This window comes from Rhinoraja longicauda, chromosome 1, assembly GCF_053455715.1.
Source record: "Rhinoraja longicauda isolate Sanriku21f chromosome 1, sRhiLon1.1, whole genome shotgun sequence".
NCBI classification, from domain to species: Eukaryota; Metazoa; Chordata; class Chondrichthyes; order Rajiformes; family Arhynchobatidae; genus Rhinoraja; species Rhinoraja longicauda.
The window spans coordinates 68,239,977-68,254,319 of NC_135953.1; the positions used below are offsets into that span (position 1 = coordinate 68,239,977).

Consider the following 14,343-nt stretch of genomic DNA (forward strand, 5'->3'; position numbering starts at 1 on the left):
CTATCTCCAAAAGGTTATTGACAGCAATTTTCATTACTGAAGGAATGTACAAAGTTAGGTACTATGACTGCAATCAACACAGTTTGGATGATTACGGGTGGCACGGTGGCTGCTGCCTCACAGTGCCAGAGACCTGGGTTCAATCCAGACCTCGGGTGCTGTCTGTCCATTTACAGTTTGCACATTCTCCCGGTGACCTCGGGTGCTGTCTGTCCATTTGCAGTTTGCACATTCTCCCGGTGACCGCGTCGGCTTTCTCTGGGTGCTCTAGGTTTGTAGGTTAATTGGCTTCTGTAAAATTGCCCTTAGGATGCTATATGTTTCAATAAGATCACCCCTCATTGTTTTGAACTACAAATAATGCAGATCAAATTACTTTAGCCAGTTGTGATAGGACAGTCTCTCATTTCAGAATTAGCCAAGTGGATCTCTTTTGGAATGCCAATTCACCCTTCTTAAATAAAGGGATCGTAACCAGGGCCGTCTTAACGCATGGGCCTGATGGGCACTTGCCCGGGGGACCTCGAGCATAGGGGCCCCATGCTGATCTGTGTATGTTAAGTGATTTGCAATAAATAAATACTACTTTAAAAATGTAGGTTCAATAAGTGTTTTTTTCGCAACATTTTCGGTCACTAAGTGCTTCTCACAGCGATCTGTAAGTGCTTTTCGCAACAATGTAGCACCCTAAATCCATCGCTAAGTGCTTTTCGCCGGCACGACAGGGGGGGACTGGTAGGGAAAGGGGGATGGGGGAGAGTAATAGGGGCCCCAGTACACTGCTTTGCCCGGGGGCCCATAATGCTGTAAAAACGGCCCTGATCGTAACTATGCACAGTACTGAAAAAAACCCAAGATTAAAAACAAAATAGATGTAAAAAACAAACAAAACACAAATAAATTTCAAAAAATACAATTTACCTTAACCATCTTCCCATTCCTACAATCTCTATTCAAATAAATAGGCAGCGGATGGCAGATTCCAAATGCAAATTCCCTTGTTTTGATGCATGGTCGAGACCTGAAATGTCAACAATTCCTTCTCTTCCGCTCTCCCACCCCCCCCCCCCCCAACTCCCCCACTTCATAGATGCTGCTTTACCCACTGAGTTTCTCCAGCAGTTTGTTTTTTTGCTCCAGATTCCAGTATCTGCAGTCTCTTGTGTCTCTCCAATATAATTGTTGGGGAATGTTAGTCAAGATCCTGCTCTGACACTGGACTCTGTGGGAAGACCTCCTATGGAATGCTGCATCTGAGAAATTGCTGCTAAAGCTTGGCAAATGAAATCAGGATATGAGCTTGAAACTTAACAGCATTTATACCAAGGATTGTTGTCAGTTCCATGCAGAAGTATAGACAAAATCCAGATCAATGTTTTCAGCCTCCAATTCAGAATTCTGTGGAAAATTAAAATTGAAATCGTTTTGGTATTTCTTGATAATCAGTTTTTGCACAATACATCACTCACCCAGGTTCAGTTTTTTCAGCAGGATATAGCTCTATAGCTTTTTTTTCAGGGAAGGTAGGTTGTGATGAAGCCATTACAGTGCTGATCGTTACATGACGCTCATAATGGGCTAAAATTATTTTAATTTTCTCTTTTGACACACCATGTACATTCCGTCTATGAAGAAAACAGACAATTTCAAATGCACACATTTGATAACCAAATACAAGAGAAAATTGGTTCCAATAAATTTATTAAGTAAAAAAATTAATAAAGTGCAAAATTGGCTTTAGTCATTTAATCGGAGCAGTTACTAGAAGCTCAGTTCTTTCGAGTTAGCAGTTTCTTTCTGTTCATATAGAGGTAGCTTGACATGCTGAGCATTTTTATCATTTTCTGTTTTATTTCATATTTTCAGTGTCCAATGCAGTATGCTTTTGCACAGTGCTTCTTCCCAATACTTTATACTGCTGCCAAAATTAGGGATATATACAGGGCGATACCAAAAGGCATAATAAATTACAAGTGACACATTCCAAACTGATTAAATACATCACCATCAACATAAGATATGACATTCTATACCGTATTTTGGAACAGAAAGGTGGAAGAGCCAGAACTACTACATTTTCTGAACAATATTTTTAATGTCAAATATCAGCGTTCAGCATTGTGCACAAAATTATGTTTGACCAATTAATTGTATCTTTAAATATTTTAAGATATTATATTTACCGTGAGTAAAAGGGAACTGCGGGACACACTATACTTAAGATTTAAGGCATTTGATAATGTCGCACAACAAAAGTTATTGTGAAAAACTGTTCAGGAGTGGGTAGATTGTTTTAGGAGGAAAGAGTGTACAGAGTAGGTTTGATTGAAAAGTAGGTACTGCAGGTATAATGAAATGCAAAGTTGAGATTACTATCAGATCAGCCGTGTCCTATTGAATGGCGAGCAGACTTAGGTCAATGAGGCCGACTCTTGTTTCTAATTTGAGGAAGGATCTTCTTGCTATTGAGGGCGTGCAGCGTAGGTTTACTAGGTAAATTCCCGGAATGGCGGGAGTGTCATATGTTGAAAGACTGGAGCGACTAGGCTTGTATACACTGGAATTTAGAAGGATGAGAGTGCATCTTATCGAAACGTATAAGATTATTAAGCGGTTGGACACGTTAGAGGCAGGAAACATGTTCCCAATGTTGGGGGAGTCCAGAACAAGGGGCCACAGCTTAAGAATAAGGGGAATGCCATTTAGAACGGAGATGAGGAAAAACTTTTTCAGTCAGAGTTGTGAATCTGTGGAATTCTCTGCCTCAGAAGGCAGTGGAGGCCAATTCTCTGAATGCATTCAAGAGAGAGCTAGATAGAGCTCTTAAGGATAGCGGAGTCAGGGGGTATGGGGAGAAGGCAGCAACGGGATACTGATTGAGAATGATCAGCCATGATCACATTGCTGGCTCGAAGGGCCGAATGGCATACTCCTGCACCTATTGTCTATTGTCTAATTTGAATATTCATGAAGTAATTTACTTTCATTCATGTAAATGAATCATGAGTAAATTAAACAGTGTTGTTACATGACAAACTTTACAGGACAATGACGGAGGAAATAAGTAAGCTTACCTTTCAAGCTCCCGTGGCTTAAATTTCCACCAAGTATTTGGTTCACGAAATGCCACTTTATAATTGTGTTTAAAAGCCTTTACAAAACAAATACAATTATCAAAAAGACAGAACAAATTCATTGGAGGCAGGTAAGTGTATTTTTCAAACAGAAACCAGAGCATCAAACTACCTTAAAAATCAGTTCTCAAAAATTATATATTGGCATCTTAACACATTAACATTATACATAATAGATATGCAAGATGACACATTAATGACTATTCTAAGATTTATTCTAGAAAATATGTTATACTCTAAACTTTTAAATAAAATCATACTTCTAGCAATTTGAAGACGCTCTGCCCTATAAACACTAGGACTACATACATTTCTTCTTGAATTTGAACATGATTTATAACGTTCCAATATTTTGTTCTGTTTTTTCAGACAAATTCAGTACCTCTATTCAATAATCACAAGAACAACTGATCTAGAATGATTTTTGTCCATCTCAATTGTTGTATTTGATTTTTAATTTCAACTTAATTTGCATAACCTTGATATTTCTTTTCCAAACAGATTTTAAAATCAGATGCGATGTAAATGTATCTTTATTTAATATAAATGTATTTAATTTTTTATTTTATTTAAATTTATTTTAAATACTTTTATTTATAATGGATGAATAACTACACATTCGTTTTAAGTTTAAAATGACAGATGTTGAATATTCAAAATAATCATAGCTTACAATCATAATATTCGGAAAGGTTATTGAAATTAAAGCAATATAAAAAGAGACAAAGTATTTGTAAACCAGTAACTGTTGAAAACACGTAAGATAAGGCAAAGGAGATTGCGATCAAATTCAGGAAGTGAAGTACATTGATGGCACTGAACTATAGATGGTTGATAGCTTCGTTTTTAGGAATAAATATCACCAGCAATTTGTCCTGGACCAGATACATCGAAGCAATAGCCAAGGAAACACACCATGCCTCTACTTCCTTAAAAGGCTTAGGAAATTTGGCATGTCCCCAACAATCCTCACCAACGTCTACATATGCGCTGCAGAAAGCATTTTATCGGGATGCATCGCACCATGGTTTGGGAAAAGCTCCATCCAAGACCACAAGTAATTGTACAGAGTTGTGGACACAGCTAAATCCATCACGCAAACCAATCTCCCTTCCACTGACTCCATCTGCACTTCACGCTGCCTCAGCAAAGTCACCAGCATAATCAAGGACCAGTCTCACCCTCTTCTCCCCTTTCCCATCAGGCAAGTTACAGAAGTGTGAAAACGCATACCTCCAGATTCAGCGACCGTTTATTCCCAGCTGTTATCAGGCAACTGAACCATCTTCTCACCAACCAGAGAGCGGTCAAAACCTCCCATCTACCTCACCGGAGACCTTCGAACTATCTTTAATCAGACTTTATGGAACCTTTTTCGTGCATTAAATGTTATACCCATTATCCTTGATTGTAATTATGAAGAAACAAAGAACTGCAGATGCTGGTTTATACCATAGACACAACATTCTGGAATAACTCAGCAGGTCAGGGAGCCTGTCTGGAGAAAAAGGATAGGTGACGTTTCAGGTCAGGACCCTTCTTCAGATTAAAAAATCTTTTCTTTGTCAGTTTGATTGTAATCATGCTTAGTTTTAAAGCTGACTGGATAGCTCTCCACGAAAAAAAAACTTTTCACTGTACCTCAGTACATGTGCAAATAATAAACTAAACTAAGCTAAACACTTGCTTCAATGGAATCAAACAACAGTGAAACAATTTCCCATGTTTTGTGCTTGTACCAAAATAAGGTGGTCTCCGAGGATAATAGATATGAGAATGCTTTACACGATTGGCTGAATGGATAGTTAAAGTCCTTTAACCGGCAATAAATCTTTTCAGCTCCTTGTTCAATGATGTGACAAAGAGAGTATCTTATACAGGTTGATCACCGATTTTCTGGCAACTAATTCCCACCCGTATAATCCGGACAAAATTATGAGAGCTCAGTTGAAATTCCCTGAGTGGCCACAGATGGCATAGTTGATGGCGAGCGCTCATTCCGTTTGTGTACCTCTGTCGTGAAAGAGTTATTTGTTTACATCAGGAGTGGGGTCAGAATCCAGGGCTCTAAATGGCCGGGGAGACGGGATGGGTCGGCAGGTCATTCCATTCACATTCAGTTTCCATTTTATATTTGTTTTATTTAAGTTTCTGGCACTCCATGGTGCTTTAGACACGGGAGGAGTGTCATTAGCGTGCCTGGGATGTATTGTCATTTCATTATCACGTAACCTCTGTTGGTCCAGAAAAACAGATAATCTAGAAAGACCTGGAAACACGTGCCGGAAAATCGGTGTTCAACCTACGCTTTGAAAATAGACTAAGTGCTCGTAAATGTGATATTAATTTTCATTTAAGTATCCTTTGATAATTAATCATTAAATAAACTTTAATCAACTTTCTCAAGTGCACCTTTCCTATGTTCAAATCCTAGCAACAATGTGTTTATAGAATGATTTTAAAATAGAATTGTTTCAACATCTAATGTGGACATGCGCCTATTTTAGATTTGAAGGATAATATTTCCTTTTAAAATAGAGATAAACATATCCCCGAGCATTTAGCCTCAAATATTTGGTCTTAACTACTCATGCACAACAAGACCAATGAAGTTCTGATTATCTGAGGCATATCTATTCTATCATATTTCAAAACTACTGACTACTTCATACAAACATAGAAAGGGAAACCAGGCATGAAAATTAATGGCTGACTTTGGGAATGCACAATCTCCTAAATTGCAGAATGCAGGAGACATTATTTTTGCATTGTATTATATAATCTTATTATATAATCTAAGTTAGTAACTATGTTTAAGGGTCATAAATGACTGTACTTAAAACACGGAGTAAACAGCACAGTGCTTGTTAAATCCGTATAGAAGTGTTTATGATACCATAATCTCAGGTTGAGCAACTCCCTGTAAATTCAGCTTGAATGTGCATTTATTTTCACATTACACTGCATATGTAACTGTCATATTTTCAACTAAATTACATTTCAAAAACACCACTGCAAAAAGTTACCAAGTGGAAGGACTGTCCAAACCAAATCACTGAACAACAACTTCAATTTGTTTTGGTTGCAACTAAAATTTAACAACTCTTGTACAGATTGACAACCTAACCTGAGCTTGAAAGGACCCTGCTACATCAGTCTGTGATGGAACCATTTCATTTATACATTTGCATTAGGATGGGTTGTACCATGTCAGTTCAGTACTTAGAGGAGCTTGCTCCAAGTTATAATCCACCACATACATTTAACTAAAACTGGTAACTGGCTTATGTTCACAAAATTATAACTTACAAATATAAATAGAAGGATGATAAGTATTTATTAAATAAACAGTAAATTAACAGGTAGACCATGGGATACGAGGTCTTGCAGCTGCAGCATGTGGGAGCTCATAGACATTTTGAGATCCACAGCTGCCATACTTGCAACAAATGATTAATTGCAACAACAACAAAAAAATCACCTGCTGCTCTCTGAGATTTGGACAGTGCAACACAGGGGTGAAAGTTACTGGATGCTTTGTTCCAATAAGCTTATCATGTTAGGATAACTCTTCAACAATAGACTTTGTATGATATTATAAACTCACCCTTTCTCATTGCGCAACACCCTGTCTAAGACAGCTTGTTCATTAATTGACTGCTCAACATATTTGAAGAACTAAATGGCCTACTCTTGCTCCAATTTCTATATATAGTTTGTGCAGGAAAGAACTGCAGATGCTGGTTTAAATCAAAGGTAGACACAAAATGCTGGAGTAACTCAGTGGGACAGGCACCATCTCTGGAGAGAAGGAATGGGCGACGTTTTGGGTCGAGACCCTTCTTCAGTCTGAAGAAGGGTCTCGACTCGAAAAGTCGCCCATTCCTTCTATATACAGTTGGTCAGTTAAAGGAGGCAGAAGGGTGTGACTATTAATGAGGTAGTTTTGTGCTAGATGAACCTCAGAAATTGTACTTGGTGGACGACAGCTCTGATTACAGCGAGGTTGAGCAAAATGGCCATTACAGCACAATCCAGTGGGCCACTCCAACCAAGGGAGAGAAAGGGATGTAGTCTGCAGTCTGAAGGTGGGCCCCAATCCAAAACATCAGTTGTCCATTCCATTTCCAGATGCTGTTTGACCCACTGAGTTCCTCCAGCAGTTTGGGTTTTGAAAGGAATGTGGCATTGATTATGTGGTTTTATTGTCACTGGATTAGATACTGTTCTTTGCACAGAGGTGGTAGAAGTATCTATTTTTTGGGTACCAATGGGCATGGAGAAGTCTAACCTGGAAATTCAATCAAAAGAGTACAAGTAGCTAGTGCTCAAATTAAAAATCAGGAATAAAGGCAAAAACTCTCTATTACACATGTTACATGCAAATTGGATGAAGGTCAATGAAATGGTGCTGAATGCATGACTTGAAAACTGTGTGGCACACAGCATAAAACTATAAAGTTAAAGTCACAGTAGGAACAATGATTACAACATCCCTAATGAGTTTAAACAGTTCAAAGAAAATAACTATTTCAATATTTTCGCTCACATTCTGTCGAAGATTTGTCGTTTATTAAAAATTAATATCCTTTAGAGTCAGAGTTGTACAGCACAGAAATGGATGCTTTAGATCTCCTTGTCCAAATTGGCCTTTTTGCCTACCTACATTGGTCCTATTTGCCTGTATTAGGTCCACATCTTTCCAAGCCTTATAAACATGCCTTAAACATAGTGATTTTATGTGAAGGAACACAAAGTGCTGGAGTAACTTGGCGGGTCAGGCAGCACCTCTGGAGAACATGTTCAGTGAGATGTCAAGTTAGGGCCCTTCTTCAGACTGATTGTGTGTGTGTGTGTGTGTGGGGGGGGGGTTGACTTTCCCCTCAAATCTCCATTAAAACTATTTCCTCTCACCTAAAGCCCATATACTCTTGTTTATGATACCCCTACTATGGGAAAAATATTGCCTATCTATTCTATACTTGCCTTTTATAATTTTATATACCTTTATTAGGTCAAGACCTTTGCAGCCTTCACTGCAGGAAAAACACTCATCTCTCACCAACCCAGGCAACATCCTGATGAATCTCCCTCTTCACCACAACCATATCCTTCCTATAATGTGGCGAGCAGAACTGCATACAATACTCCAAGTGCAGTCTAACCAGTGCTTTCTAAGTTTCCTGCCGCATCTAGTCTCCTCCAATTCTCTGTTGGAAATATTGCTAACAAATGGTCCTATTGTTACATAGAAATTGGGAACAGTTAGACAGTTTGATTACCTGCAATATTGAGATTAATGCTGTAAACTGCAGGTGCAATAAAATAAATGATTAAAAATAAATTAAATGATTCTGCTTGAAAACTTCAGATTTTTGCTCCAACATAATGCACATTGATAACCTACAGATTCCCTGTTCTTCTTTTAGGACAGAATTCGAGTTTGCACATCTGGTCTTGATTGTATTTGTCAAATTCTAACACCTGCCAGAACAATTTCCCCTTCAAAACTTTACCGAGTGAATACATTAGACAATGAAAAAGTCAACCACTCAGTAAGTATATTTCTGCAACTCAACTTAAAAAGCATTATTTAATTATTTCCACACCATATGATAATTACAAATATGTGGCCATAAAGGTAGAGGGAAAATATCAAGCAATATTAGATACTTCAAATAAACTTGACATTATACGAGATCTTGTATGCTTACAAAAACATCTCGACCATGCAAGTCCATTTACTAACCATGGTAATATAAGGTTTCATCTCCCAAGACTGCGTATTCGTGTTATCTATTATAACAGGAGAAAGCCCCTTCTCCATGGCTTCTTTGGCTGAAACAAATGAGTAGAATTTAGTACTACTCAACAAGTTCATAATCAATGATCATGACAACACTGCACATTAATTAGGACGTAAGTTCAATATTCAAAAATAAAAACGTAATTGAAATTCAACCCAGATTTCAACTGAATTTCAAGAGAGAGTTAAATTTAGCTCTTAGGGCGAAGGGAATCAAGGGATATGGGGAAAAAGCCGGAACGGGGTACTGATTTTGGGTGATCAGCCATGATCATATTGAATGGTGGTGCTGGCTCAAAGGACCGAATGGCCTACTCTTGCACCTATTTTCGATGTTTCGATGAATTCTCATTGGTACATGCTTGAATGTGTGTATATTCCTTAAAACTAGAGTCACAGACTTTCTGACATACTTTCTTATATCTGGAAATTTGTATTTTTACTAGTTTTCACTTCCATCTCATAATGACACCTTCTGAGTTAATAACCAGAAATGCTCCTCTCTACACAACCCAAAATTCTTAAATTTTCAATTCAAGAAAGTTTCATTGGGGTCTTTTTCTTAAATTTAAACTTGGGTGTACGAACTATCATTTCTGCCGTTGCCCTACTTCTCTGTTAAAGCAAGTGGATCCTTCAATTCAACAGCTTCCTCCAAGTAAGCATTTCTTGCGTGAATCAAAACATGTGTCACTTGCTGTCATTTAATCTATGCCAAGCATCATAGAAATGTCAAAGCTATACTTACCTAACATCTGCATTCTGATAGTTTTTGATTTGCAAAGAGACACGAGCCCTTCACAATTTCCCTAGTGCTGTGCTCAAATCTACCCTCACTACCTCACCACATACCAACAATGGATTTTGAGAACTGCCTGGTTTCTATAGTTCAACTATTCCATGGTTTCACTGGGTGGGTTTTCAGGAACCCAACATTGTCTCCAGAATAACTTTCTTAGTAATCACAAAAAAGATGCCCAAATGCACTTCATAGAATAGTTAAAAAACTCCAGACTGATCCAAGAAAGTAAATATTTGGAGACCATGATTAATTGTTTTAATAAGAGTTTTAAAGGATGAGAGAAGGATGGTGAAAATCAGAAGTAATCCTAATATTGCTTAGGACCTAGATGCATCCAGATTTTGCAGGTTTCTGCAAATGAAAATTGTGGTTAGCAAACAGTAATAAGGAGTAAAAATATAGTGCCATCTACAAGTCCAGAGAGGATTTAAACCTGGATCGAATAGGCACAAAAAAAATAATCTTGTGAAAAATTGGGGCAAGAAAATATCATTTGCACGGTATACAAGCTTAAAGACATTGGTGCTCCAGAACTTTTCAGTTTTATTTTACTGGGTACAAGAAAATGAGAACGGTCAACCTGTACTTCTATACTTTTAGAACACAAAGACTAACTGCCTCTTAATAACACTGTTAAACTTTCCCATTTTGGTTAATCACATCTATGAGAGCAAGTCTGAAATTGTTTGAATTGCTAAGATGATGTCAACAATGGTTTCCATTAACTATCAGTGTTAAGTATATATTATAATAAATGTTATATGTGTAGGAAGGAACTGCAGATGCTGGTTTATACCGAAGATAGACACAAAATGCTGGTTAACTGAGGAATTTGAAGAAGGGTCTCGATCCGAAGCGTCACCTATTCCTTTCCTCCAGAGATGCTGCCAGACCCACTGAGTTACTCCAGCATGTTGTATCTATTTTCAGTAATAAATATCATCTAAAATATTGAAATAATGCCAATAAAAACCAAGAATTACTCACCTCTCTTTTGGTTCCACTGATGAGCTTGTCCAATTAGATTGGGATTAAACTGGTAGTTCCCATTTTGATAAAAATATTCATCTGTGCTTAAAATTATTCCATTAGGGCCCTGTTGAACAAGCAATCTGTCCCAATGCAATAGAAACATATTAGTTTTATGCAACATTACTTCAAGGTCTATAATTAAATTCTTATATGGTTGCTTTAGAAGAAAAAGGTGTTTTTATGAAGTTGCACGATTTTTTATTTACTTCTGAAGCTACGTAAATTTTAACATAGGCGAAGCCAGAGTCCTTCATTGAGTTGAAAATAATGAGTTCAGTCTAACCTATTGTCTTTCTGTGTTGTTCACATATATTAAGTCCAAACTGCTCAAGTAGCTGTTTAATCGCAGAACACCTCCAAAATCTCTTTCCCCTCCCCTCTGAAATGCACTGCTTTAGATCCTAGAACAGTACAGGACAAGAAAAGGCCCTCCGGCCCAAAATGTCCAGCTGGATTTGATGTTTACTTAATCTCCTCTGCCTGCACGATCCATATCCCTCCATTCCCTGCACATCCATGTTTGCCCAACCTCTCCTGATAGCGAATACCCTCTAAGAAAGGCATCATTCTGGCAAGTGTATTCTGCACCATCTCCAAAGCTTCCACAGCCTTTCTGTAACGGGACTACCAAAACTACACACAGTACTCCAAATGTATTATGTTGGAATGCGCATTCCAAAGAGGAAGAAAGATTCTAGGGGGAGAAAGAGGTGACTGTGGCTGACAAAAAAGTCAAGGACAGTGTAAAACTAAAAGAGAAGGCATAAAACATTGCAATGATTAGTGGGAAGCCAGAGGACTGGGAAGCTTTTAAACAACAGCAGAGGGTAACTAAAAAGGCAATACAGGAAGAAAAGATGAAATACGATGGTAAGCTAGCTAATAATATAAAAGAGGATAGCAAAAGTTTCTTCAGTTATATAAAGAGTACGAAAGAGGCAGGGATGGATGTTGGACCACTGGAAAATAATGCAGGAGAAGTGATAATGGGGAATAAAGAAATGGCAGAGGAGTTGAATAACTTTTTTGCATCAGTCTTCACAGTGGAATACACCAGCAACGTGCCTGAAATTCAAGAGAATCAGGGGGTAGAAGTTAGTGGAGTGGATATTACTAGGGAGAAGGTGCTTGGGAAGCTGAAAGGGCTGAAGGTGAATACGTCACCTGGCCCAGATGGACTTCTCCCTAGGGTTCAGAAAGAGGTGGCCTTAGAGATTGTGGAGGCATTGACAGTGATATTTCAAGAATCACAAGAGTCAGGAGTGGTTCCAGATGATTGGAAAATTGCCAATATTACCCCGCTGCACAAGAAGGGAGCAAAGCAGAATAGCAGGAACTATAGGTCGGTTAGTCTGACTTTGGTGGTTGGTAAGACTTCAGAGTTCATTATAAAGGATGAGGTTACGGAGTACTTAGAAGATCACGATAAAATAAGCCAAAGTCAGCATGGCTTTGTGAAGGGGAGGTCTTGCCTGACAAACTTTCTGGAATTCTTTCAAGAAGCAAATAGCAGGACAGACAAAGGAGAATCAGTAGATGTTGTATACCTAGATTTTCAGAAAGCCTTTGAAAAGGTGCCACATGGGAGGCTGCTAAGGAAGATGAATGCCCATGGCATCAAAGGGCAGATACTAGCATGGATATCAGGTTGGCTGGATGGCAGAGGACAAAGAGTGGCCATAAAGGGGGCTTTTACTGGTTGGCTGCCCGTGACTAGCGGAGTTCCGCAGGGCTCGGTGCTGGGGCCGCTGCTCTTCACGTTTTATATTAATGATTTGGATGAGGGGATTGAAGGCTTTGTGACCAAGTTTGCGGATGATACAAAAATAGGTGGAGGGGCAGGTAGTGTAGAGAAAGCAGGGACTCTGCAGAAGGACTTGGACAGGCTGGGAGAGTGGGCAGAGAAGTGGCAGATGGAATATAGTGGAGCAAAGTGAGGAGTCATGCATTTTGGTAATAGGAATAAAGGCGTAGATTATTTTCTAAATGGGGAGAGAATCCAGAAATCGGAGGTGCAAAGGGACTTGGGAGTGCTGGTGCAGGATTCACAAAAAGTTAATCTGCAAGTCGAAGCAGTAGTAAAGAAAGCAAACGCAATGCTAGCATTTATTTCAAGAAGACTTATATACAAAAACAGGGACGTAATGCTGAGGCTCTATAAGGCGCTGGTCAGGCTGCATTTGGAATATTGTGAGCTATTTGAGGCATCATTTCTGAGGAAAGATGTGCTGGCTCTGGAATACAAGAATAATCCTAGGAATTAGTAGTGTAGGAAAATAACTGCAGATGCTGGTACAAATGGAAGGTATCACAAAATGCTGGAGTAACTCAGCAGGCCAGGCAGCATCTAGGAGAGAGAGAATGGGTGACGTTTTGGGTCGAGACCCTTCTTCAGACTGATGTCTGAATTAGTAGGCTAACACATGATGTAGGAATTAGTAGGTTAACACATGATGAGCATTTGACGGCACTGGGCCTATATTTGCTGGAGTTTAGAAGAATGATGGGGACCTCATTGACACATTCAGAATAGTAAAAGGCTTGGATAGAGTGAATGTGGAGATGATGTGCCACTAGCGGGAGAGTCTAGGACTAGAGGTCATAGCCTCAGAATTAAAGGATGTTCTTTTAGGAAGGAAATGAGAAAAAATTTCTTTAGTCAGAGGGTGGTGAATCTGACTAATTCTTTGCCACAGAAGGCTGTGGAGGCAAAGTCAGTGGATATATTTAAGGCAGAGATAGATAGATTCTTGATTAGTACAGGTGCCAGAGGTTATGGGGAGAAGGCAGGAGAATGGGGTTAGGAGGGAGATAGATCAGCCATGATTGAATGGCGGAGTAGACTTGATGGGCCGAATGGCCTAATTCTACTCCTATCACATGATCTTAACTAAAATTTTATAATGCTACAACATGACTTCCTGACTCTTATACACAAAGGCTTGACTAATGAAGGCAAGCATACCATTAGCTGTCTTTACCACGCTATCTAGCTCTGTTGCCATTTTCAGGGAGTTATAGATTTGGACCCCATGATCCCTTTGCTGTTAATTGTATATTTTCCCCTTACATTCAACTTCTGAAAGTGCAGTAACTCACACCTGCTCAGATTAAACTCCACCTGTAATTTATTTGTTTATTTTTGTAGTTGATCTATACCCTGCTGCATCCTTTCACAGCCTTCCTCACTGTCCACAACTCCACCAATCTAGGTGTTGTCTGCAAACACACTAACCAAGCTATCAATATTTATGTACATCAATTACATCACAAATACGAGGCCCTAACACATATTCTTGCAGAACACCAACGCTAACAGACATCCAGTCAGAACAACACCCTTCCACAACTACCCTCCATCTTTTATGAGTGTGCCAGTTCTGAATCCAAACAACCAAGTCTCCATTGGTCTCATGCATCTTAATTTTCTGGATCAGCCAAAAGACTGTCTCCAATTAACCCATTCGCCTCCTCGAGTAAATCCTCTCCAATGGCTTTTTGGCACAAATGTGAGGTTCATCTGATTCTAATTTCCTGGATTTTCTGTACTTTCCTTCTTAAACAAAGGA

General features: G+C 38.9%; 1 protein-coding gene across 1 annotated transcript in view; it reads right to left on the bottom strand.

Annotated features, from left to right (window-relative positions):
- n4bp2 (NEDD4 binding protein 2) overlaps positions 1-14,343 on the bottom strand; it is a 66,574-nt gene that overhangs the window by 31,235 nt on the left and 20,996 nt on the right. Inside the window, exons 3-6 of the mRNA XM_078399634.1 lie at positions 10,730-10,854; positions 8,884-8,972; positions 3,075-3,151; positions 1,470-1,625 (exon numbers count right to left, since the gene is read on the bottom strand). Coding sequence (XP_078255760.1) covers positions 1,470-1,625; positions 3,075-3,151; positions 8,884-8,972; positions 10,730-10,854 — 447 coding nt within the window. The remainder of the gene's footprint in view (positions 1-1,469; positions 1,626-3,074; positions 3,152-8,883; positions 8,973-10,729; positions 10,855-14,343) is intronic.